At 59.2% G+C, this 26,634-nt stretch overlaps 1 protein-coding gene across 6 annotated transcripts in view; it reads left to right on the forward strand.

The window, feature by feature from the left end:
- The window catches only part of CCDC85C (coiled-coil domain containing 85C), an 83,724-nt gene that overhangs the window by 42,052 nt on the left and 15,038 nt on the right, over positions 1 to 26,634 (forward strand). For all 6 annotated transcript variants that reach the window (XM_067726128.1, XM_067726147.1, XM_067726138.1 and 3 more), the window contains exon 2: positions 21,070 to 21,143. In XM_067726128.1, coding sequence (XP_067582229.1) covers positions 21,070 to 21,143 — 74 coding nt within the window. The remainder of the gene's footprint in view (positions 1 to 21,069; positions 21,144 to 26,634) is intronic.

Here is a 26,634-nt window from a genome sequence, read left to right on the forward strand (position 1 = left end):
TCAGAGTCTGCCTCCAGGGCCTGGCACGGTGGGGGGCACCCACTGAGCGTCATCTGGGCCTGGGTCTGCCCATCGGGGCACAGCTCTGTGGTTCGAAGCCCCTCTTCCTCTGCCCCTCTGACCCTACCACTCTGGGAGTCCCCAGCCGGCCCCCCGGCACGTCTTTCCCCAGGGCGCGAGTGTCTTTTCAAGCCGGGTAAATGGAGTGATGCCAGTGAGGTTTGGTTGCCAGAGGAGCTCACCCAGGCTCAGGCGGTCCCAGCGCTCACATCCAGACACGTCTAGGCTTAGTGTTGCCTGTTGCAGCAGGGGCAGCCATGCGAAGGCCACCCTCAGGTGCTCTTGCTTCCTGAGGGACCCTGGAGCTGTGGGGGACATCGCTCCGGACGGGCACAGCCTCCTGAGGCTGCCACGTGAGCACGCTTCCCGACAGGGCCGCAGGCTGGGGTCCTACTTCTTGTGGGCAGAGGTGAGGTACCTGCAGGCCCGGGAGGGAGAGCGTGGCATGGGGTGGACTCGGGCAGGGCCTGTCTGCGCTGTGGCTCCCTGAGGACCTGCTGCTGCCTGTCCCCACCCCCCCACTGCCCCGCCGCCTGTGTAATCACTGAATTTTGGAGCCTGGGGACTGAAGATGGTCCTGAAGATCCAGGAGCTTGCCCGGCACCAGGCAGGGGGTGTGAAATAAGCCTTGCTTCTTCCCCTCGCTCCCCTTGGAGCCCTGGAGAAGGGCCGGTGCCGCCTGAGGCTTCTCACCTGCGGTGGGATGGGCTCCGGCCCAGGCTGCGTTTGGGCCTCGGGGTAGGAGGAAGTCGCGAGAAGCAGAGAACCACGTCAGAGGTGTTCTGGTCCAGCCCACCGTACAGGCTGGGACCACACAGTGAGGGGTGGCAGGCCAGGGCTCCACCTGGCCTGGCGCAGAGAGGCCATTGATGCCCCACATGGTGCCCTCCAGGGGCAGTGCCACCTGATGGTGCCTGCACGTGAGTGAATTGCCCTGGCTGGACGGAGGGCGCTGGCCTGTGGCTGCAGCCAGTCCCGCGGTGCAGCTGGAATCCCCCCAACGCTGCAGGGTGGGGGGCAGTGGGCGGGCCCTGGCTTCTCATCCTGGCTCTGCGACTCCCCGAGAGGCTGGACTTCTCTCTGGATCTTGGTTCCCTGCAGAAGGGATTTCTCAGGCTCCCGCGGGCTCCAGCATCGGGGCAGAGCTGGGCAGTGGTTGTTAATTAACCAAACTGCGCCCTTGGGGGTGTGCGACCAGCACAGGGACTCTCTCAGCTGGGAGTTTTCTTGCATGTGTGACCTCTCTCCAGGCCGTGGACCCACCTGGGCGGAGGAGCATGCTTTGAATAGCTGACTCCCTCCAGGGCCCTCTGAGAGGGAGTGTCTCCTTTGCACTCTTACTCAGTGGCATGGGAATGTCTGCGGGGAAAGGGCAGGACCCACTGGACGTTACCGAGCCCCCTCCCTGCCTCTCCAAAGTGAACCTGGTGCTGTGGCCTCGTGGGGCTGCTCTGAGAGTCAAGATGGGGAGCGCTGAGGGCCTGTCCGGCCCCTGGCCTGCTGCAGGGGAGGGCTCTAGAATTGCTCCATGAGGGCTTTGTCATTCCCGTCTGCCCCTAGACTTTTATTCAAGGCGATTTTGCCAGCGCTGCTGCCTTCCAGTGATCTCACCACATATGTGACCATCACCATTTCCCGGATGGGAAACTGAGACTCAGAGGGCTCATCCCAGGATCTCCCAGTCCAGACCCTCCCGCCTGCCCCTGTGCTGGTCTGAAGACCCCTCTGTTGGCCGGGACAAGTGGGCAGCCTTGGGTGGCAACCGCTCAGAGGCAGCTCTGGCCCGAGAGCTCCTGGGTCTCGTCCCTTGTGTCCAGGGCACGTCTACCCGGGGAGGCAGCTGGTGTGAGCCAGTTCCGACAAGGAGAGGAATTCCGTGGCTGCGCAGGGCGGGGAATTGATTTGATCGATTTTATTCCTAAGGCGATTTTATTTCTTGTTAGAGAAACAGGAAGATTTGGAAAAGTAGAAAGAAAATCAAAACATGTTTAGCCCAGGGCTTCCCTGGTGGCGCAGTGGTTGAGAGTCCGCCTGCCGATGCAGGGGACGCGGGTTCGTGCCCCGGTCCGGGAAGATCCCACATGCCGCGGAGCGGCTGGGCCCGTGAGCCATGGCCGCTGAGCCTGCGCGTCCGGAGCCTGTGCTCCGCAACGGGAGAGGCCACAACAGTGAGAGGCCCGGGTACCGCCAAAAAAAAAACCCCAAAAAACCCAAAAAAACATGTTTAGCCCAGCCCCCCCCCCCCGCACCCCGACCCTGCTCTGAAAATCTCCCACTACAATGGCAGTGTTTTATCCCCCCTCCCTCTCTCCCCCTCCCCCGCCTCCCCCGCCCCCCCCTCCGCCCCCGGCGTGTTTTGGCTGCTGGTTATCTCGCTGTGTGTTTAGTGTAGAATCTGGCTTTTTTCCCTCAACATTGCATCAGACGCGCTTTTCCTCTTGGTCTTCGTAAACCTTGTTAGTGTCTATACAGCACCCCTTCAAGTGAGTTACCCAGAATTTACGTGACTGGCGCTCTGTTGTCGGAAAGCATAGGTTGTCTCCTGGCGTGTTGGCAGCTACGTTTCCTGCACGCAGTGCTTTAGGTCGGCGGTCGGCCTCTGCCTGGGAGGAGGGCTGTCGGTTTGGGGGCTGTGACAGGGACTCCAAGGCCCCGCCGTGGACAACACTCCGGGCAGCACGGCAGGGTGACGCCTGGGATGGCTCATGGCTCATGTCGGAGGTGATGTGTGTGGCTGCGAGTTGCTTGGCATGTCCCATTCTTGCCCTTAAACATCCCTAAGAGAGAGTGTGTTAGTTTCCTCATCACTTGGTCATTCCTTCTCTGTAGGTGGGCTGTCCTTCCCCTGAACCATTTGAGAGAAGTTGGGGTTAACACACCCCTTCAGCCTCAACACTCCAGTGTGGGTTTCCTAGGATCGAGGACTTTCACTTAGGTGGTGACAGTACGGTGACAGTGTCGGGAGATTGAAGCTGGCCCGCTGTGCGTCCCAGCACGGTGTTTTAGAGCAGTTGCTTTCTGATCGGGGATCCAGCGCAGGATCACACACTCCCTTTAACCTTCCTTCATTTGGAAAGTCTCCTCCCTCCGCCTTTGACATGTCATCTATGTTTTGAAGACCACAGACCAGCCCTGCGTTTGGCTCACGGTTGGATGCAGGCCGTGTGTTTGGGGCAGGAACGGCCCCGAGGGGATGCTGTGCTGTCGGCCTGTCCTGCCAGGAGGTACCTGGTGTGGCCCGTCTTGGGAGCAAACTTCCATCCGTTGGGTCAGGAGGTCTCCCCACTGTGAGGTTAGTACATATAACTTTGTAATTAATAAGTAACTTGTGGGAGGCACTTTGAGGTCACACAGGTGTCTTGATCCTCACCGGGCGCCCACAAGGCTTGCGTCCATTGGCACCGCTCTGGTGGTGGTAATGATGACTTGCTAACTTGTCTGTCCGTCAGCACCCAGCAGCTGGAATTCTGCTGTGAGGTGCCTTCCCCTTCTCCCTCATCGGGCTGTGTGTGTGGACGTGTCTTTTATCAGTGTGGATTCTTATTTTATCCAACATGATTGTAATCTCTGGCTCTCATTGTCATTGTCATTGTCACCTTGCCCGGCACAAACAGCTGGCTAGATGCCGGGGGGGGGGGGGGGGGGAGAAGGGGGTTGGGATTTGACATGTGTCCACTGTAGGGCCTGGGGGCCAGGATGGCCTGTGACCTCAGGCAAGTTGGTGAGTACCTCGGGGTTCCTCGTTACCCTGATGTTAGCAAGAGAGGTTGGGCTGACCTTGAAGGCCCTTTTGCTCCCTTTGGGGTCCCCTTCCAGGCCTTGTGCTGTCCCCCTGCTGAGACTGGGAGTTGGCTGTGGGGCAGTTCCTGGTGGCCAGCTGTCACCTGTCGTCTGTGGGCGTGATGACGCAGAGGGAGGCTCCTTGGTCCCGCCCACCTCACTTCCCCATGGTGCTTCTCCAGCAGGGCCCTTCCTCTGCAGTACTGAGGTCTGTTTATTCTCGTTAGTAACCAAACACTGACCTCATCCTGGCACCAGCTCTCCTGACCTTTGGGTCTGTTAGCGTTCATATCTTTCTTAAAGAAACACAGCTGCGTGGGCTGGCGGAGTGCTGCAGTGATGGCCCCTACCCACTGTGCCCACCACGCCCGCCTGTGCCCACCTGTGCTCACCAGGCCAGAAGGGCCCTTGGAGGCTTCCAACTCCCTCATTGTGCAGAGAGGTGTTCTGGGGCCCAGAGAAGGGAGGGGACCTGCCCAGGGTCACACAGCAAGTGATGGCAGGACCCGGCCCCTGGTGCATAGAATCTGCTCCCCTCACTGCTGGTCCCCACCCGCCCTTTCCAAAGCTGAGCCTCACCGTCCCCTCTCAGAGCCCGGGCTGGGTGCTTGGTGCCGGGGAGAGGGCTGATGTTTTAGGAATGTGAGGGTTGCCAGCCTTCTCCAGGTGCTGTCTTGGTGTGTGACACAGCCCTGCAAGAACTTGCAAAGGGGCGTGAGGGGCGGGCACACTCCAGTAAGAAGCACCCTGCAGCCCAGGACCCAGCGCATCCCGGGGGAGTGCCTCACCTGCCAGCTCGGGCAGGGACTGGGGGTCTCCCCTGCAGCTGAGGCTTGGCCAGAGGCGCCGTGGAGGAGCTGCTGTGTGGGGACAACCACAGTCACCTTCGGCTGAGGGTGAGGGAGTGAGGGCATGGGGGGAGGGGGAGTTCAGGCGGGAAAGCAGGGGGGCAGATCCGTGCAGCGAGTGGAACAGGATGTCTCCAGCAGTCCTGGGTGGTGGGAGGAGGGTCCGCAGGGGCTCTGCGCGCAGTCACAGAGCAGCCCGGCGGGCCACCGTGAGAAGCAGGCCTGCCTCTGCAGGTGGCGAGGCCGAGGCCCTAGGGAAGTCCCTTGCTCAGGTGCCACACGGGGATGCGAACTCTGAACTTGTGCTTGTGGAGGCTCTGGAAGGATCTGTGAGGAGATTGTCTCCACCCCCCAACACACCCCCCGCCCCAATTCCAGGCTGCAGGGGCCTGGCCTGGGGGTTCCAGAGTCCTCCCCGCAGCCCAGTGAGGAGAAGCATCATTCCTCCCATTATGAGGACGCAGAGGCTCAGAGATGTTTAGTCGCTAATGTGAGGTCGCAGGGCAGGTCCCTCTCCCGTGGAGGATCACACCCCGGCACATCCTTAGCGGCCTGGGGTGACCAAGTGCGTGGCGAGTAGGATGTTGAGCTCCAGGCTTGCCAGTCCCATTGTGAGCCACCGACTGAGGTCACGGTGGGAAGTGGAGGGTTTTCCAAGCCCTGCCCAAGGTGAGCAGGTGACCTTTGAGTCCTGGAAGCTTGTGCACCCTCTCCCTTGCTCGGAAGGCTGTGGGTCCAAAGGGCAATTTCAACTCAGTTTACTGGGTGAAAGGCAGCCCGGGCCACAGGGTCATTCAGAGAGCTGAGCCGATGAGCGATGGCAGGACCGGAGTGCACCTGGGGTGACGCGTGAATCCCAAACACCCAGAGCCCCCCATCAGCACCAACACCTGCAACGCCGTGGCCCTTCTCTGGAAGGGTGTTGTGCAGGGAGCAGGCCCTTCCTTTTGGGAGGCTCGGGGAACCTGCTCTGTCTTCTTGGTTCCCAGGGCACACTGAGGCCTGGGCGGGGATGCCCCTGTCCAGCAAATGCAGCCAGCCCGGACCGGCCGACCCCACGCCCAGGCCCTCTCTGTTGCATGGCGGGGATTGGGGCGGTGCCCGTCTCCTCGTTGCCAGCTGGGCCGGTCCATGCCTCCCTGGAGACAGCCTTGAGAAGGCCCCCACGATGACCTGGGGTGGACACGCAGGTCTGTGAGCTTTCTCAGAGCGGTTGGGTCACACAGCAAGCTCACGGCACCCCCAGGCAGCAGCCCGGGTCCTGCCCACCCGCCCTGGATCCCGGAGGAGACCCCTCCATTCTTCTGGCGTGGGAGCCATCTGGGCACAGGCTCCTCTGGCCTGGGAGAGCTTTGTCCTTCCTTTCCCTGAAACTCACACCTGGACCCCCAGCTTCGGGGTTTGCCCCATCATTGCAGCATTCGAATCAGACCTCCAGGCGACCTGTGACCACGGACGTCCTCCCTGGTCTCCCTCAGCCTGGGCTTCTCATTGCCACATGGGCCTGGGGCCCGGTTAGTGCCGGCTTGGGCCATTTCTCCTCTCGCCACGTTCCTTTCCTCTTTTCTAGACCCACTTTCTGCCTGGACTTGGCTCGGACTGTCTCTTTGAGACTGTTTCCCAGGGGGCTTTGAACTGGGGTGGGGCGCAATTTGCTGGGAGGCGGGGGGCTGAACCTGGACTCACCTGCTCGCTCATTCCCTCCCTCCCTCTAGGCTGCCTGCTGTGCGTCCATGAACACAGCGCTGGGCGCTGGCTGTCAGTCACTAGGGTCTGTCCAGCCCCAGTGGTCCAGGCACACAGGACCCTCACCCGCCCCAGGACTCTGTTTACGGTGGAGAGGTCTTCCCTGCGGTGTATGGAACCGGCCTCGGCTTGTTCCCCCATCACAGCCAGCTCAGCGGTCCCTGTACTCCATGCTCTACAAAAATCTCAACTTAAAATAGAGAAGGGGGCCTTTGCTTTATGAGCAAACAATACCACCTTTGCTTCAGATAACCTCCGAGTGTGACATTCCTAAATTGGATTCACTTTTAAAAGTTTGTGGTGATGCACCAGCCCTTTGCTAGATTTGAAAGGGAGGCAAATGCAGGGGGCTCGAGTGGGCCAGGCCCCAGGTGGGCAGTCATGCAGTGGAGGTGAGCGTGGCCTGATTTCTGCTGTCTCCATGGTGACCTGATGCTGGTGTGCCCTCACCTGGCAGCGTGGAAGCCTCAGCTCGCCGTTCTTTCCCATCAAGGTCATGCCACTGGAGTGTGAGCAGTGGAGAGGTCGGGGCTGGTTTTTATTGAGCATCTACTAAGGAATTGCCAGGCGCGATGCCAGGGGCTTTTAGAGCTGCTACCTTTCTTAATCCTCACAGCAGCCTTCCAAGGTTGGTGTTTTAAATCTCATTTTTAAATGAAACTGTGGTTCAGAGTGGCTAGGCAAGTCACCTGAAGTCGCACAGCCACAGCTTTTAGTTCCTCTGTTAGATTCCTACGGCTGCTGTCACAAATTACAACCTTGGTGGCTTGAACAGCACAAATGTATTATCTTAGAGCTCTGGAGGTCAGAAGTGCTAAAATCAAGGTGTCCGCAGGGCTGCGCACTTTCTGGAGACCTGAGGGGGAATCCTTCTCCTGCCTCTTCCAGCTTCTAGACGCCACCCGCATTCCTTGGCTCGTGGCCCCGTTCCTGTCTTCAGAGCCAGCAAGAGGACGTTTCTCTGACCATTCCTCAGTCACCTCTCCTGACCACAGCCAGGAAGGGCTCTCCGTTTTTACACAGTCATGAGGTTAAATTGGGTCCACCTGGATCATGCAGGCTAATCCCCCCTCTTGACCGCCATAACCTTAATCGCATCTGCAAAGTCTCTTTGGCCGCGTGAGGTCACATATTCACAGATTCCAGGGGTTGAGCGTGGGCACCTTTGGGTGGACAGTAGTCTGCCTAGTACAGTTCATAAGCGCAGGCTGATATCTTTATTGTGGTGTCATCTGGGGAGACTGAGGCCCGAGGGTGCTGCCGGAGCTGCAACGTTTCACCAGTTTTCTCCTCTTGCGACACGCCCTGGCCACAAAAGGAGTTGGTCCTTCACTGGCTGGAAGGACGCGCCCTCCCCGGGACCTCGGGGGATGCACCCTGAAGCCCAGTGTTGTCCATGATCTTCTGGTCAGCAGTCACCTGCTGTGGGTTTTCTGTGAAGGGGGAGGGGCAGTTTGCTGTCCTCGTGCCGAGTCTGTGTCATTTTAACGGGCGGGTCCTTGCTGCCCTGCCTATTTGCAGGGATGCGGCCTTGTAGGGGCTCTTGGGTCACATCTCTGTCCTGCCCTCTGACCCTCTGGGTCACCTGGGCCTCCTGCCTGCATCTCTCTGGGCCTGGGTGAGGGAAAGGGCTTGTTCAAGGTCACAGAGCAGTTGGGGCAGAGAGGGAACCCGCTCTTGTCCCCAAGCGGTCTGCGGGAGGGTGGTTTCCCACTGCTGTCAGCCTCCCATCCCTGTGGCCCTTCCTCCCCATAGGCTCCTGACCTGCTGCCATTTCACTGCTCCCAAGGGGTGGGGGGCGGCACCAAAGGAGGCTCGTTGCCAGGGATGTTGTGAGGTTTTCCAAAGGCAGCCCGGGAATTGGGACCGAGGGAGGGGGTGTTCCAACATCAAAAGCTTCCAGTACCTTTTCTGGAGCGTCTGTTGCGCTGCCCCAACTCTCTTCCTTTTACTTAAAAAATGTTATTATTACTATTATTGTGAAGAAATATATAAAAAGAAACAAGCTTGGAGAATAATGAGGCTATTGATTCCACTGCCCACCTTTATCAGATTGCCAACAATAAAGCCTTTTAGCATCAGATCCTTTTGAGAAATAAAGTGTTACAGGTAGAGTTGAGGCATCTTGTGTGTCACCTCCTCACCCCTGCCTCCCCAGAACCTTCCCTCGCCAGGAATTCGGTACCTAACCCCTCTCCTGCACAGATGTTATTTCTCTTACAGGTTGTATGTCCATAAGCAACATACGATGATGCTTTGCAGGTTTTCCGACTTTATAAATGATGTCACATTTATATGTGTCCCTCAGTTCCGCCTCCCCGCCCCTCCCCCCATCGTGCTTTTGAGATGTATCCTTGTTGATGGTACCTGTAATTCCACTTCATTCGTTTCCAGTTCTGCATAGTATTTCATTGTTTGGTTAAACCGCAATTCGTCTGGTCTCCCAGGGAGGACTTTGAGGTGGTCTCCATTTTTTTCACTACTTTGGCCAGCGCTGGGACACGTTCTTGTACCTGTTTCTGCACGCCTGGACCGCCGGGGGTCCTTGAAGGCAGGTGCATCTTCAGTGGCGGGAAGCCATGCCGGGTGGCTGTCTGATCTGCTGTGCCAGGGCGCCCCATGTCCTGCTTCCTGCTTCTTACGCTCTTGCCATCACATGAGTGACCACTATTCACTTTCTGTCGGTCAAATGGCTGAAACTGTCTCATTGTCTTTGTTTGCAGGAGGCTGGTCTTCTGACTGTGCTCACAGATCTGTGGTCTGCTGTTGGGCAGGGTTTTTAATGTTCACACAGTTGAGTGTGACAGGTCTTCCCTTTACGGTTTGTTCGTTTTGCTTCTTGATTAAGAAATCCTTTCCTACTTGAAAGCTGGAACTGCTCTTTTTATTTTTTTTCCTTCTTTTTCTTGTTTTTCCTCCCTCCCTCCCTTTTTGGAGTTGCTCTTTTTATTGAATTTGTTACAATATTGCTTCTGTTTTATGTTTTGGTTTTTTGGCCGCGAGGCATGTGGGATCTTAGCTCCCCGCCCAGGGATCGAACCTGCACCCCCTGCATTGGAAGGCGAAGTCTTAACCACTGGACCGCCAGGGAAGTCCTGGAGTTGTTCCTTTTTAACAACAGCTGTACTGAGACAAAATTCACACAGTTAATATATATATGAAAGTATACAATTCATTGCTTTTTACTACATTCACAGAGTTACCCAACCATCACTGTCTAATACCAGGTCATTTTTATCACCCCAGAGAGAGAGTCTGTGCTCGTCCGCAGTTACTCCCTGTTCTCCCTCCCCCTCGGCCCTTGGCAGCCACCAATCTATTTTCCGTCTCTGTGAATTTGCCGACTCTGGACGTTTCATATAAATGGAGTCGTACAAGATGTGGTGTTTTGTGACTGGCTTCTTGCCTGTAGCATAAGTTGTCACCCCCCTTTGTATGAAACAAGCCCAAGTCTTTAGAGTTGTTTTTTCCCATAGAACTCTGTCCTCCTCGGAACTGCCTTCTGTGTGTGGTGTGAGGTTGGGATTGAATTTTTACTCTCAGCACCCGCCACAGTCCCTTTCATGAAACAATTCAGCCTTCCCCCACCGGCACAGAATGCTGCAGGGCATGCGTGCCAGGCGCGCAGAGCTTCTGCGGGCCCTCACCACCCCGGGAATCCCTCCACCTTTCTTGTGATGACTTATTCTTGTTTTTACTGAATCAGCAAAGCACTGTCCAGACATGGTGCTGCCGCCAGAGCTGGTGCTGCTTGGAGCCCCTCTTCCTCTTTCTCTTGCTTCCTATGCTTTGAGCCCCAGCTCTGCTGCTCACGCGCAGGGCGGGGTTCCTGCTGAGGTGTCAGATCTCCGGCTGGACTTCCAGCCACTCCCCTGTGTCCGATGACGCAGCCGCACCTAGATTTTCTGTGTGCTGGGCCCGCTCCACCTGCCACAGCTCCCCGCACCTCACCGCCTCTGCAGGCGGCTGGAGTGTGCCCTGCCGTCCTGCCCCCTCCCTCCTGCCTCCTCTGCTGGACAGTTGGCTCCATTCTGGGCCCACCAGCTTTACATGCTTGGTAGAGACATGCATGATGTCTAACAATGAAAGCAAACTCCCTTTCCCCCGAAACCAGCAAGGTCTCCACTTATGGCTACCAAGGGGCTTGGCACATACACTCAGGGGCTCCCTGAATGTTTACCCGCCTACCCCCTTTCCTCACCACCTTCAGACATCCGTCCCGCATGTCCTGGCCGCCTCGGAGCCCCTGTGGTACGGCTGTGTTTGCAGGGGTTGAGCCCCAGTGAGTAGTCAGGGCCAGGAGGTGTGGGGTCCCTCGGGAAAGGAGCCCGAGAGGGGGACAATTTGAACAGTCACTGCTCAGCATAGATCAGGGGTCCCCAGCCCTGTGTGCACGTTAGAATCACCTGGAGGACGTTTAAAATGTATGGACATCCAGGCCCCTTCGCTGGAGTCCAGTTTAGTTGGTTCCAGGGGAGAAGAGATCAAATGTTAAAATGTCCCCAGGGAGACCCAGGCCAGGTGTGACTTGCCTTCTGTGTGGCTAGGTGGCTGTGCTGGGGCCTCTAGGTGGTCTGTTCAGCCTCTATCAATAAGTCCCAATCATTCAGAGTTAAATCAGGTTGGGGGGGGAGGGGACATGAACAGTGCTGACACCTGAACTGTCACCTAAGCACACAGGTTAATTTCTGGGCCTGATAATTGAAGGCACAGGAAAGGAATTCTGTTTTTCCTGTTTTCCCCTGGTTTTGAAGTAATGACGCAGTTTCACTTTGGGATGGTCGGGCCTCCCAAGCGGTAGATGGAAAAATAAGTTTGAGTTTTCAGCTTGAGAACACCCGTGGCTGCAGGCGGATCCAAACCGGGGTGTAGTCTACTTTTTGGTGTTTTTTTTGCGGTACGCGGGCCTCTCACTGTTGCGGCCTCTCCCGTTGCGGAGCACAGGCTCTGGACGCGCAGGCTCAGCGGCCATGGCTCACGGGCCCAGCCGCTCCGCGGCATGTGGGATCTTCCCGGACCGGGGCACGAACCCGTGTCCCCTGCATCGGCAGGCGGACTCTCGACCACTGCGCCACCAGGGAAGCCCCAAACCGGGGTGTGTTCTAAATGAGCCGGGTTGGGCTCGGCCTCCTGCTTGGCCACTCCGTCGAGATTTCAGCGCAGGTTGAATTAAATGCCAGGTGGCCCCGGGTGGACAGAGCACCGATCCGTGGGGTCCTGGTCTGTGTGTGTGGCACACGGAGGGGCAGGTGGGAGCCAGGAGACAGCCGTGCGCCTCGTCAGGAGAGGCCGAGCGGCCAGCGTGGCGAGATCTCAGTTCTCATCAATGCAGTTGTTCGTTTCTCTCTGTGCCCATTAATTTTCTTGCCTCTGCAGGCTCAGGATGGAGAGGGTGGGGTCACGGCTGTCCACTTGAGTTGGGGATGTGGGATTTGAGGTTTCCAGGATCCCACATATCAGGGCATGGAGGGGGGAGCTTGGGAGGGGCTGGGGGCCAGCCTTTCGGACATTCGTGACCCCATGAGGCCCAGAGTCTTGGGGCTTGCAGGTGCCCTGGGGTGGAGGTCCCAGGGGGCGAGAGGGCCAGGAGAACGCCATCCAGGGTGGAGTTCCCTGGAGCCTGGGCCCAGTCTTAGAGGCTGAGAGTCTCCAGAACCGCCCCACGAAGAGAATGTTTGCTCAGGGAGGGGAGGTGAGCCATGAGTCTTCCCAAGCCCTGCCCTTCTCTGCCTCGGTGGGCGGCCTGGAGGAGCACCGGGTTTGGGGATGGACACACGCATGCACGCACGCACGCACGCACGCGCACGTCTTGACTTTCAGCCCTGCTTTTATGACTCTGTGACTGGACCCGTTACTGGGCCCCTCCTGAACCTTGGTTTCTGTGTCTCCCTGGCAGAGTCAAGGCTTGGAATGAGCAGTGCCAGCCACCACGGTGCTGGTGTTCTGCGAGGCCCAGGGTGATTGTATGGGGCCCCCAGGGCTGCTGGGGGAGCTTTGAGGCAGGGTGGAAAGAACCTTGGCTCTGGACAAACCTGGGTTCAAATCCCAGCCCTGCAGTGTTCTTGCTGTGTGACTTTGGACGTGCTACTTAACCTCTCTGAGTCTCAGGCTCCTCTGCAGTAAACGGGGATAGCTCGGTGTGAGGATTAGGGGCGTGCTGGGAGGGCTGGGGTTTTGCTTGGCGTCTGCTGGCACATAAGAGGCGCTCAGTAACATTTGCGTGTGCGAATGGGAAAGAAGTGTCCCTTGATGTCCTGTGTGGACAGGGGAACTCTTCTTCACGCCCGAGGCTCTGGTAGTCATCTCGGAGTTTGCAGCCAGCTGCCTTGGCCTGTCCACCATGCAGACCTACTGGTGGGCAGCTCAGGTGGGCAGGCCCGCCTGGAGGAGGGAGGGGCAGGGGCAGCCCTCCCCGCCCAGCGCTGCCACTCCTCCTCGCAGGAACCTGATGTTCCTCTGATATGCCTCCTCAGCCTTTTCGCCTTCATCCATAAATAATATCTGTCTCACGTTCAGCCCGCACCTCCTGGGGCCGCGATGTATGCCAGGAGGCAGATGCGCCCTCAGCTGGGACTCGCCTTCCATCCTCCCCATCCCCACCCTGCCTTGTCTGCCTGTCAGAGTCCTGCTTGCTCTTAAGTGCTCAGCTCAGATGCCGCCTCCTTCAGGAAGGAGTCCCTGATTTCTCCCCATCAGCACATCCTTGCTCTCGGCCCCCCTCATCCCTGGGCTGAGCCTCTTCACTCCACCCTTTGCCCTTCCGCAAACGTGGTTATTCCTGCAGCTCCTGCACTAGGCTGAGAGACCCTCGCAGTAGGGGACCATGCCCTTACACGAGCACGCGTGATTGCTGGTCCTGCCGGTGCCTGGCTCTGTGACGCTGGGTGGACCCATTCACTCGCTGAGCGTTCTTTTTGTTCTCTATATGATAGGCCGTCTGCCGCCCACCTGGCAGGGTCCCTGGGGGATCTAGAGGGTAGTAGAGTGAGTACGTTGGCACCGGGGCCCCCCTCCCAGCTACGTGGGGAAACTTCAGTGTTCCAGGGGCTCCATCCAGTACTGAGCTTCTGCTTGCTTTTCAGTAGTGATGGGGAGCTCACAGCCCCCTGGTAGCCTGGACGGTCGTGAAACAGGTAACTTGCCTTTCTAGTCCTGGATTTGGGGACCCACTGCTCTGCAAGGATTCAGTCCTTTGGTGACCTTTGGGATTGTTCAGCGTCTGGGGAGTAGGTGGGCCTGGGGTTGGAACATCCTCCAAGTCCTTGAAGAAGACAGGACCGTTCCCAGGCTCCGCCGGATCAGTGTCCCGGGCCTTGATGGGGCTGTGCATTCATCAGAGGTGAGGGCAGCAGGGACACCAGCCTGGTCTGTGGGCAGGGTGGGAGGGCAGCGGCCGCTCTGGCACTGAGTACCGGCCTGTTTCCCAGCAGGACTGGGTACTGCAGAAAGTGTGGCCTTTGCCTTGAGCCCAGGGCTGCACTGAGCCCGAGGTAGGGAAGGCTGCCTGGGGAGAGCAGGTTGCTCCGTCACTGCCTGGTCTGCAGCTGTCACTTCACATCCCGGAGCCTCGGTTTCTTCATCTGTAAACAGGGGTCGGTCACCTGCTCACAGTGAGAGACGATGAGGACGATTGCCTGTAAGTAAGGCACACCATTGGTGCTCATTAAGTGTGTGGTTACTGCTGCTTCTTGCTGGAATGACCTCGCCTTGCTCTGTATGTCTTAACTCTGTTCGAGCTGCTATAACAGAATACCACAGACTGGGTGGCTCATAAACAACAGGAGTTTCTCTCTGGTCTGGAGGCTGGAAGCCCAAGGTCAGGGTGCTGGCAGACTGAGTGTCTGGAGAGGGCCACTTCCTGGTTCACAGACGGTTGTCTCCCTGCTGTGTCTTCGTTTGGCGGAAGAGGCAAGAGAGCTCTGTGGGGGTCTCTTTGGTTAGGACACTAATCTCACTCACAAGGGCTCCACCCTCGTGACCTAATCACCTCCCAAAGGCCCTGCCTCCTAACACCATCACATTGGGCATTAGGTTTCAACATATGGATTCTGGGGGACACTGACATCCAGACCATAGCACTGTCCCTGGCGCCCGGGGCTGGTCCGAGCTCCCTGGAGGTGGTTCTCCTGGTGGCCCTGCCTGTGTGACTTTGTGCATCGCTGCGTCCTTGTTTCTGTGCCTGTGGGGGGATGGAGATACCTCCACATGGGGGTGAAGTGTCTGAGGTTACCTGTGAGGGGTGACAGCTCCACCACATCCTGGGCAGGTGGGAGGCACGGGTGGAGACTGAGGCTCCGTGGTGCAGAGTGGGCCTGCCCCACTTGGTTTTGATTTCCACGGCCCGCAGGTATGTGTGGCACTCACCTGTCCCCTTGGGGGCCAGTCCTGGGGCGCGGGAGAAAAGAGAGAAGCCCAGGAACCGACTCACGGGAAGGCAGATGCTCTCAGGAGCTGCCCTCATCCTCTGGGGCAGAGAGGGAGGGAAGCCTGGAATGGTGAGGGTGCTTCTGCTTAATGAGGCCCCTCCATCTCGGTGCCACAGCCGACCCCTCGTAATGAAGTGGAAGGAGAAGGGAATTGAATCAGCCGGGCTGCGTTGTGGAAATGCCGGCCATCTCACGGCAGAGCTGCTGGGTGTGAGCAGGGGCCCAAGGTGTGGCGTTGCTGAGTCTCCTGCTGATGACCTGCCGCAAAGCCTGCCTGTCCCCGAGACCTCATAGGGACCCCGCTCAGGGAGAGGGGGTAGAAGGGAGGCAGGGCTGGTGGGGACCCTGGGAGAGGCAGCAGCTGGAGAATCAGGCCCCGCACATGGCTGCCCCCCAGTCCCCTGCCCTCAGTCTCCATCCACTTCCTCCTTTGCAGAGAGGGAAAGTCGTACTTTTTCCCAAGCTGTAGCAGATACTGTGGGCGCCCTGCCCAGATCCCCGTGGCGCTCACCGCTTCCGTGCCCACCACCCGCTTCACCTGTGGGCACCTGCAGCTCTGCCTGGGAGCTTGCCTCTCCAGGTGGGCACTCCTGGGGCATGAACACCACCCTCCTGCCATGAGCGGCTCCCACCAGGGAGCCCTTGGGCAGGCGAGCAACTGTGAGACCCCCAGCGGGTTCACACCCTTCTCATCAGCTCCCATTCCCCGCCTCACCTCTCCACACCCTCACCTGGGCTTCCTGGGGTCACCTCCCACGTAACCCACTTGTATGCGAATCCTTGTCTCACCCAAATTAAGATGAAAGTTCCTGGTGAGGTTGGCACAAGACAACAGGGTAAATGCTGTGGGCTGAGGTCTGAGGGACAGTTGCCCTTGGCCGCTGGCATGCTGTACCCTCTGTGGCCTTGGGGGTGCCAGGTCACTGTCACAGGCTGAGTGCTTCTTACTGTCATTGCAGCTGCTGCTGGTGGGAGCTCATAGGATTAAGAGTCAACTCGTTTGGGGAAACCTGTTCGACCCAGCCCGTAGGACTGATTCCTGTTAGGTCTTCAGGTTTTTCCAAGGGCCTACTGCGTGCTTAGCGGTGAGCTAGGTGGGGAGGGGGTGACAGGGGTGGTTGGACATGGCCTCTGGCCCCCAAATTCTTGCAGTTTGGACCGATGGTGAGGCTGGGGTGACATTGCCTAGGCAGGCAGGGGGCCAGGCTGCAGGGGGCGGAGATGTGACCTGGCAGCTTCCGGGAGGGCAGAGTGCCCTGATGGTCAACGCCAGCACCTGGCACAGGACTCCTCGGTGGAGCCGATCAGCGCCAGTGGGGAGGGGCTTGCAGACCCTCGGCTCCAGGACTCCACCCACCCACGGGCTGCTCTGGTCCTGCACGCCCCGGGAACAAGGACCTGTGAGGAGGGGCGTAGGAGGGCTGATGTTCAGGCTCCTGTGGGCGAGAATGTTGCGGGAGCTCTCCCTGTCACTCCAGATGGAAGGTGGATCGTGAGTCCCCCAGAATTGGACCAGTGGGCCCTGGGAGGGTCAGGGAATGTCCAGGGGATACCTTGGCCAGCCTGGCTCAGGATCCTTTTCATAGTCACCTCCCTCATTCCACCCCCCCCCCGCCCCCAGCAGTCAAGCCAGGAAATGGCTCTTCCCTCCCTGCTGGCTCTACTCCTTGTTACTGCAAACCTGGGATTAATTTAATTACACGCTTGTCTCCAAGAGGCGGGGGCATGGAGGCGCCCCGTGGGATTGTGAGTTGCCCGAGGCTGCTGGGAAGGATCGTCCTCCCAGGGAGCCGGGCCCTTCCTGGCATCCCCTGCCCTCCTGCTCTCACCCCTGCCACCAACCCCGACTTGAGGGTCCACCTAGCTCTCACTCGTCCCCACGGCAGGGCACCTGCTCTGACCCCCAGGTGACCAGATGTCCGGCTCCCTGGCTCCTGGCAGCATGCAGAGCCTGGCTTGGGGAGCTGAGGGTAGGGGCGGTGGGGACGGGGTCCCGTGTGGCCGGGGAGGCTTATCTGGGTCTTTGAGAAGGCGGCCTCATAGCCTGTTAAACTCTGCAGGATCGGGCAGGCTCGGGGCTGAGCCTGGACCTCGGAAAAGGCCCCCAGAGCAGAGCTGGGGGCAGTGGGCAGAGGGTGGCCGATGGGGCCCACTTTCCACGCCATCCTCTGGGCCACCCTTCTGTTTCCCTTGACATTAACACGGGACTCTGCGATGTGAAGGTACAATCGTTTAGTCCCTTCTCCTTTTTTATAAAGAAAGATTTCTCCCTATTCTAAAGGGAGATTACTTGAAAATTAACAAGAAACAGTGTGAATAAATAAAGTCACCCATCTCCTCGTGAGCAACACCACGGTCAGTATCTCTGTGTGCCTCGTTCCTGGATTTCTGTTTCAGTATTTTTAAACATAATAGCCATTCTACTTGTAGTTTTGTGTCCAGTTCTTTTCACTGGCGTTTAAGTGTTTTTCTTACCGTTGAGGAGAGAGACTCTCCTAAACGTCGTTGGTTGGCGACAAGGGTATAAACGCTCTGCTGTTGTTGGACGAAGAGTTGTTTCCAGTTTGGGTCACTGTAACGCTGTCTGCGTTCTTCATGATTGCAATTCATTCCTTAGGATACGTTCCATTGGGAGCACCGAGTGATTAAAGGCATTTTAAGCTTCTCACGTTGTTCTTTTGAAATTTAAAAGAAAAACCCAACAAACCTTGATGTCTGAAGCGTAGTTCATCCTCTGCAGCCTCTTGGGGTTTGGGGCGAACCCAGACAGATGGGCCGAGCGGAGCGGCTCCTTGTTCCGGGGCCATGAACGCGGCCTGTGGTTTGTGGGATGAGCGATGGCCTGTGTCCCTTCTCGTGGCGCTGGCTCTGTCGCCGCTCCTTCTTCCCGACTGCCATCCTGGGAGGTGGGCGTGAGGCTGTGGAGTGGCCGTGTGCCCGGCCCGCCTGTTGCCTGGCGCGGGCGCTAAGCTGCTCGGCACGTCTGCTGACTCCCTCCCACCCAGGCCAAGCTCCAGCGGCAGTCTGACAGAGAAGGGAAGGGCTGGGAGCTCCTGGCTCAGCGCATCGGAATGGCAGAGGGACACAAAATCGCCCCCATAGCCAGGAGACCATGGGCGGGCGGTGTGCCCGCCTTCAGGGTGGCTCTGCGACCGTATAGGGCAGCGTGAGAGTTAGTGACCTGACTCAGGTCGCTGGTCACACACAGGTGGCTGGTCCTTCTGGCTTCAGGGCTGTGCCTGGCAGCACATCCCTGGTGGGGCTGGGGTGCGCAAGGGGGCTGGCTTGCGGCCGTGCCCGAGGGTTGGGCAGTAGTGGGGCGTCCAGGGGAGACGCTTGACCAAGAGCCACGTCTCATTAGGGACCTCTGCTGGCTTCTCAAAATGGCACGGTGCTGTCAGCTCCTCTCAGAGTGGCGGGACACTTGGGATCCTGAGCACTGACCTATGGGGGTGGGCCTGGGTGGTGGGGAGAGGGTCTGGAAGTCTGGGCCCTGGGCCCCCCTGCTCACCTGCCAGCAAGTAGGGACACTATTCCTTGTGGCCTCCTCGTCTGGAAAACGGGGACGATGTCTTTTGGCCCCTGTGAGCCTTCAAGGAGGCGCCAGGTGCAGGGGCTGCCGTGCGTCATACGGGGGTGAATGGGGGGGACCTTCCCTCCCCCGCCGACCCCACCCAGAGGGGGACCACATAGGGGTCAGTGGTTGTTTTAACGTGTAAGGTTGAGGGAGCTGGGAGGGTCTAATCCGCTGTTTCCCGGGTGGTGTTCCAGGGAACCCTCCTGCCGGCAGCAGGTGGAGGACACAGAGGATTGGGGAGGCCAGGCTGCACCCCATCTCCGTCCCCCTGCTCACAGGGCCCAGCACCCCTGGAACACTGAGGCCCTTCCCATCAGGCCTGTTTGTGAGGGCGGGTGCGGACACGATGTGGGAACTGCTGGTCAGTTTGGGCTGATTGACGGGTAAACCGAGGCCGGGGCCCAGCATGGGGCGTGAACTGTAGTGACTGCTGAGGGTCCCCTGCCCGGGCCCTGGGCACAGGGGTCCGGTCCCCCCACCCTGCCCCGCCACTGCCCTGCGTGTGTATTAAGAAGCCATGGCGCCTCTCGCAGGTCACACAGCGGGGCTCCTCGCAGAGCTGCCCTGTGTCACCAGGGTCTCCCTGGGAGCGAGGGGGAGTGGCCTGGCCAGTGACCCTCTTCCTCTCTAGGAGGCTCCGCATTCCTGAGAGGTGACTGGCAGGGAGCAGGGGGGAGGAGTTGGTTATGTAATTGGGGCGGGGTGGGCCGCCCCCCATTCCTGCCCAGGGCGGGGCTGAGGGCTCCTGGGCCTGGTCCAGGGCTGGGGAGACAAGGCTCCTGAGGGTATGCTTGGGGAACACGGTGACCCACAGCAGGCAGGTCAAGGGGCACACGGGCACCTCGTGTAACTGGGGGCACGTCAGAGGCGGCAGCTCGGCGCTGCTGATGGGCGGAAGCTCGTGAAGCCTGGGCCAGCCTCCAGCGCAGGGGGCTTGGGGCCCTGGGGAGGGGGCCACTGGCCGCCCCATCCTCACAGGGCGCCCGTGGACCCCTCCTCTGCCGGCAGGCCCTGTTGGGGAGGGGCACGGCGTCCGCGTCACACACCTAAGGGCCCAGGGTTCGCCCGCGGTCATGCTGACTGTGCTGGCGTGGATGCATGACGGTCCAGCTTGTCCTTTGCCTGCACCTCAGCCCCCTTTGCCCACCTGGGAAGGTTAAAAGCCCCCCCGGGGGGGCAGTGGTGTGGGGCATTAGGGAGCTGGCTTTGGTCGAAGGTCTGGTGCCTTCTGAGATGAAGGGCCGCTGGTGTGGTCCGGGAAGACCCTGAGTCCTGCTGGGGATCGGGGCCGGTGGGTACAGCAGGAACAGCGACTGGCCCAGGGGTGGGCAGGGCCCAGGCTGGCGTCTGGGCTGTGTGGCCTCTGGCCGGGCGCTCATGCGGGTGAGAGGAGCATAGCCGTCCCTTAGCAGGTGGCAGCAGACCTCCTGGGGGAGGTACCCTATGCTGTCACAGAGGTGCTCAGACCCACCTTTCCTCCCTCGGCACGGGCACCTGCTGTGACTCTTCCGTCCCCTTGCCTACCCTACCCTGTGTTAACCTTCCCTGTCCCGTGTTCTGCCTCCCTCCCCTTGCCCTCTCTGCCCCATGTCACCCTTGGCCTCCACCCAGGCAGGCTCCCTTGTCCTGGCCTGGAGTGAGTTAGTCACTAGTTTTCTCCTCTGAGCTGATTTCCAGCCCAATGGGGAGGTAGGACCAGGGCCGTGGGTAGCCAGGGTGGCGGAATTTCTCCCGCTTCTTTTTTTTTTTAATAGAGACAGGATGCTTTAAGGTGGTTTTTAGAAATTAATTAATTACTTAGCTTATATTTTGGCTGCGTCAGGTCTTCGTTGCTGTGCGTGGGCTTTCTCTAGTTGCGGCGAGCAGAGGCTTCTCTTGTTGCAGAGCACAGGCTCTAGGTGCGTGGGCTTCAGTAGTTGTGGCACTCAGGCTCAGTAGTTGTGGCTCGCGGGCTCTAGAGGGCAGGCTCAGTAGTTGTGGCACACGAGCTTAGTGGCTCTGCGGCATGTGGGATCTTCCCGGACCAGGGCTCGAACCCGTGTCCCCTGCATTGGCAGGAGGATTCTTAACCGCCACGCCAGCGGGGCAGTCCCTCTCCCACTTCTGATGTGATTGTGCAGCGGGGTCAGTGTGGTGAGGGAAGGTGGATTTCACCCCCTCCGCGCTCAGGAACTGGGGGCGTGTGGCTGGAGGTGTCTCCCTGGCCTCTGACTGCAGGAGGGGTGGTGGGTTATCTGTGTTATGCAGCCCCCCGAACAGATCGCTTGTAGAAGTTCTGTGCGTCAGGCAGGATGGAGCGGAGGAAGCCCAGATGCTGACTTGGCATGCTTGGGGCCTCAGTTTCCCCCCTGAGCAGGGGAGGGCCTCCCTGGACCCTGGGCCTTGGGGTGGGCTGCCCCTGGGTGAGGGTCCCATCAGGGGAGCATTTGTGAGAACTCTTTTTGGACCTGAAGCATTGTGGAAGTTGAAGGAATCAGCTCAGGACGAGCTGGCGAGGGAACCCATCACCCACTTTCTGCAGGTCAGGGAAACCTGGGCTCAGAGGCCCACTGGAGGGGGCCCAGGGGAGGGTGGGCCCTCCTGTTGGATACAGTTTGCCGACGGGTGACATGCCCCCTTTGTGTCGTTACAGATCCCTCGTCCACCTACATCAGGCAGCTGGAGACCAAGGTGAAGCTGCTGGAGGGTGACAAGCTCCTGGCACAGGTAGGCTGGCTGTGGGCCAACCTCACCCTGAGGGCCAGCGCAGGCCCTGCTGCCCACCCACCACTCTCGCCCCAGCACGCCTGGGGTTCCCTTCCCCCCTCCCACCCCTAACCTTCCACCTGCCCCCGACTCCTGCCCGGAGTCACCTCCTGGGACACCTGGCCGAGGACGGCCACCTGCCTTCCCTCCATCACAGCCTTTCCCTGTCTGTCCCCACTGTGGTCTGCGAGCCCCTTGGGGGCTGGCGCTGGGCCCGTCCCAGAGATGGTGCAGAACACACACGCAAGTGCTGAAGAAATGGACTGCTTTGCCCTCTGGATGGGCGCATCAAGGCCCAAGAGGCGGGCTGGCCCGTCCCCGCTCAGACCCCCATGGAAACTTCCCTGCCCCTGCTGTGCCAGTTTCTCTCTGGGCTGGGGTCTGCCCTCCTCCCTCCTGCCTGGCCTGAGTCCACAGACAGGTGAGGCCAGGCCTCGTCCCTGGCCTGCCCCTGGCCTGTCCCCAGCACAGGGACGGCGGGTTAGAGATGGGTGATGGGGTCAGTGCGGGGAGGAGGTGGTGCAGGATGAGAGGTGGGGGGTAGGCGTCTGTGCCCTTGACGAGTGCGGCTGGAGCGTGGAGGGGGCGTGGCTGCCAGGACGAGGGGCCTTTCCTGCTGTTGGCAGGGTGGTGATGGGGGGCTGTGATCAGCCCGGTTGGTCGGGGTGTCTGGGGCCAGCTGGCTCGGCTGACCCTCCAGCCTCTTTCTCCCTTGTACTCATCCCTGACTTCATCTCAGTATCCCTCGCCCCTGCCACATCTGCTGGCCCATAAGTGGCCGGCCGGGATGCCCAGAGCGTTTCTCTGGGAACCAGCCCCAGGGAGGGCTCAGCTGCCTGGCCTCGTTGCTAGGCGACCAGTGGGCTTGGCGCCACTGCCCTGCTCAGACACCCTCTCTGCCCACTGGGCGGCGGCTGGGATGCTCACAGCCCCAAGTGCAGCCCGACAGCTGCCATCCCACCTCTCGCCCTAGCAGGGGCTGCTGGAAATTCCCCCTAGCTCGGCAGGACCCTGCAGAGTATGTGGTTCACATTTGGGTCTTTGCTCCCCCACATCCCATGGCCACCGCATTGTGTCAGGCGCATAGCCAGGCACTGAATCGCAAGGCTTGTTTTCAAACAAAATGTGTCACTTGTTAAGGTGCTGGAAGGGCCTGGCTACAAGATATGCTGGCTCCTCGGGGCTGGCAAGGGCAGGGAGGGGCTGGGGCCTCGCCTGGCGGTGGGCTAGGGCTCCTTAGACCTGAACACTCCCTGTGGGCTAAGGAGGGTGTGTGGGGCGGGCTGCAGGCGCTGTAGGCAGGGGCGATGGGGGCAGCCTCAGGACTTGGGGGCCTTTGCTCTGGGGCTGGTTCCCATCCAGCGAGTAGGGAAGCGAGTCACTCACTTCAGCCATGTACAGCAGGGTGAAGGCCAGGACCTCGCTCTGGCAGTGGAAGCCTCCGACCAGCGGGTCAGCAGCCTTGTGAGTCTGCCCCAGTCCAGCTGTTCTTTGTGTCACTGTTTCTGGGGAGAAGCAGGTTGAGAGCTTGGACCCCAGATTTGGCATGCCATTTGCAATGCTGTTCTGCGGTCCAGGCAGGGCATGGCTTGTGGTCCTGTTTCCAAGGACAAGGACAGGCTGCAGAGTGGCAGTCCTTCCTCCTCTTCCTGCCTCTGGGAGCCCCCTGGTCTCATAAGGGAGCCCCCCATAGCTGTGTCCCCTTGCCCCGTGCCCACAAGGGCAGAGGTGGAGGTTGACGGGGCCCTGTGTCTGCAGCATCAGGGGTGCGGGCCGCCACCTGGGCAGGGGGTTTCTCTGCCTGGTCCCTCCCCACCAAGCCTGCTCTGACCTGCTCCCAGGGGTCAGACTGGGGACATTGTCCTTGTCCTGGAGGCAGCAGCAGTGGGCTTCTGTCCCCGACCTGTACCCACGCCAGGCTCTCCGGAAACACACAGCCATCAGATGGGGGCGCGACCTCTCGCCCGGGCCCAGGCTTGCTGGCTTCAGGCAGATGGGGCTTTAGGGACAAGAACATGCTTTGGCCCGGCTCCTCGCTGGTACAGGAGAAGTGCTGGGAACGCCGAGACCATCCAGTGTGCCAGTGTTCCAAGTTTCTTGTTTCCTGAGTAGACTTTTCTTTCTCCCCAGATGAAGCCCTGTGAGGCTGAGCTGCTCCGGTGATAGCCGTGGGTGCTTGTGTGTGTCATGGGGTGGGGCCCCTGGGTCCTATCCTCGTCTCTTCCTCACGAGGACTCTGCTGGCGAGTGGGGGTCTTGCCCAGGGTCTCCCAGTGAGCGGGGTCAGGGCCATACGCAGCATCCCGAGAAGGGGACAGCCGTGTGGTGCTGGGGCCTTGGCCCTCCAGTGCACTGCGTACCCACCTGCCCTGGTCCCCTTGCTTCAGCCGAGGGCTGACCCTCAAGCTACAGGATGCAAAAGCACCCGGGGGCCAGGGTGCGGGCAGGGCATCTCCAGGGTCATGGGCGGGACTCCTGTTGCCCCTGCCACCCGCTGCCGCCAGGGCTTGGCCTTGAGGGTGGGTGGGTGCCCTGGAGGAGGGCGTTGCTGTTCTGAGCCACGCAGGGGATGTGAGAAACAGTGAGAGGAGGGCCGCTTCTGGCCTGCTCAGGGCTTCCTGGTAGCAGTTGACACCTTGCCTGCCTCTGGGCTCCTAGGGTGGCTCAGGTGGCATCAGCTTTATGAGGACCCTTGAGCCACTTCCTCTCCCCTGGCCTCTGTTTGCTTACCTGTAAAATGGGCACTCACTCACTCACTCCATGTGTAACTGATCACCTGCTGTGTGCATGGCCGGCGGGGCGGTGGGCTGGGTGTACAGTGGTGTCCAGGCAGAGGCCTACCCACAGGGGGCACTCTTGTGCTGCCTCCTTGTCCTGGCCAGCAGGCTCATGTATACGGGAGGGCTGTGGAGGACAGTGGAGGTGGGGAGAACTCCGTGGGCAGGGCTCAGCCCACGAGTAGAGTACTGGTCTTATTTTGATGAGTACTGGTCCAGGGAAGATGGGGTTTTCTTAGCCTCCTTCCTCCTGGCCTCCTGCCAGTAGCCTTCCCCAGCCACCCCCAGGTGGCCCGGCACTTGCTCTGGGCTCTCAGCCCCATAGGCTGCCTCTCTTGCTGCTGGGATATTGGGATCCTCCTTGTGAAGCCTGGCCCTGACCCCTGCTGGACTGTTAGGTACTCAAGGACTGGGCTGCTGGGTCTCAGTGGTCACATCTGTGTCTCAATGCCCAACTGGACTTGGTGGATGCATCTTGGGGAACCCAGGCTGCACCTGCCTGGTCTCCCAGGCTGGGAGGGGAGGCTGGTTCTTGCCCAGAACAAGGAAGGTCTGCTTAACCCAGGGAGAGTGGCTTCATAAGGTAGTGAGTGTACCATCTGTGGAGGTAATCAAGTGTGGATGGATGGATGGATGGATGGGGGTGATGGATGACCGTGTTTGGGAATATTGAAGAAGGAGATTGCTGCCATGGGTGGGATTCTGGCCACGGTCTCATGGGCTCTAGCTTGTGAGATTTCATGATTCTGGCACCTATATCTTTTCAGTGAAATCAAATTGCACAGAAACCTCCAGCTCTGTGCAAAGTGGAAAATCTGCCTTTGGCGAAAAGCAGGGGAGAGCAATGTTATTCTTTTAACTATCTTCGGGTGACGTGGCTTTGGGGTTTGGGTGGGAGGGCAGAGAGCCGCTGTGGATTCCCGTTCCCCACTGCCCACCCTCTCCCTCCACGGCCTCTATTTAACTCCAAAACAGCTTTAATTAAAAATGTGCCAGAGTGTTCACAGGCTAAATTACTGTATTGCAGTTCATATTTTCTTTCTCATGTCGGCTTTAAAATTTCATCAACACAGCTGCTTCCTCTGCAGTGATTCATCTGGAGCCCAGTATGTGATAGGATTTTTCCCGTGGATTCTGTGCCTAGCCGGGCTGGGCTGGAGGCGGCTCTGATTGACGCGGGGGCCTACGCTCTGTGGTTCCCTCCATTCACTTCCCTGCTGGGCTGATCAATGAAGGCTCCGCGTGTGCCCAGAAGCCAGCTTCACAAAAGAGCAAGAAGCAGGTCGGGCAGGAGCGGGCGGCCGTCTGGGGGAGAGGAGGCAGTGGTCCAGGCCCGTGGCTGTGACGGGTCCCAGCCGGCCCCCCTTCGCCTGGCCCCGGTGCCCACTCTTCCCATCCTGCCATGCCACACAGGGTCACTGTACACTCAGGTTGGAAGTGACCCCAGGATTTACACCAAGCATGGATGGGGAAACTGAGGCCTGGGTGGAGGAGGATTTCCTGGGACAGGTGATTGTATTAGTTTGCTAGAGCTGCCGTAACAAAGAACCATGCACTTTGTCGGAGCGGGGTGCGTGGAGAAGGGGCTTAAGCAACTGAAATGTATTGAATGTATTGTCTCACAGTTCTGGGGAGCATGGGGTCAACAGGTCAGCATATGAATTTGATTGGGACACAGTTCAACCTGTAGCAATGATGCTGTTGGCCTGACGGTATAAGAAAGTGGGTTTGAGCCCCAGAGGAGTCTGGGTTCAGATAATCCCTGCTCCACCACTCACCGGCTGTGTGGCTTTAGGTAAGATACCTTATGTCCCGGTGCCTGGTTTCCTCACCTATAAGACAGGGGCGATGGTGATGCCTGCTACAGCACTGACTGGAACCTGGGGGCGCCCAGGCAGTGCTTGCCCTTCTCTCCTTTTCCTGGGCTTGGGAGCCTGGGATTTTTCAAGGTCTGGAAGCCCACGCCCATTCAGCCGGGCTTGGTCCCTGGTGGACTGCTCCTTCTTGCCTTTTGTCTGCGTTTTGAACCATCCAGGCCTTGGGACTGAGGAACAGTCTGCTACTATCTGAGCCCATTGCTGACACCTCAGTACTGTTTCCCGCCTCCCCAGGGAGGGCTGTTTTGGTTGGTTGGTCCCCTTGCCCAAGCCCTGCAGAGATGCTGGCCTCATGGTGTGTCTGTGGTGGCAGTTCTGCTCGCTGGCATCTTCTGTGCCGTGCTGCTTCGTTGACGGGCTCTGGGCTGTCCCTGCTTCGCCTGTTTGGTGTTCCGGGGTTGGCTGTCATGTCCCCGCCCCTTCTGTCATGAGAGATGTGGTCTCTGGAGGGCTTCATCTGCTTCATTAGCAGAACCTTAGAACCAGTCCAGCCTCTTCCTCAGCCAGGGAGGAAACCCCCTCTTTCCATCCTCCAAGCAGATGGTCAGTCTAGCAACGTGGGCAGGAAGAGAGACAAGGAATTCTACCTCTGTCCCTTACGCCCGAGGCTTAACCAGGGTCCACCGTGAGCCAGACACCAGGTGCTCAGCATGGTAAGGGGCTAACCCCAGAGCCAGAGGGCCTGGTTCCAACCCCCAAAGTGCCACTTACCAGCTGGGTGGCATTGGGCCAGTGGGTTAGCCTCTCTGTGCCTCAGGTTTCCCAGCTGTAAAACGGGGACACTAACGGTGTCTGCTCC

Source organism: Pseudorca crassidens, chromosome 1, assembly GCF_039906515.1.
Source record: "Pseudorca crassidens isolate mPseCra1 chromosome 1, mPseCra1.hap1, whole genome shotgun sequence".
NCBI classification, from domain to species: Eukaryota; Metazoa; Chordata; class Mammalia; order Artiodactyla; family Delphinidae; genus Pseudorca; species Pseudorca crassidens.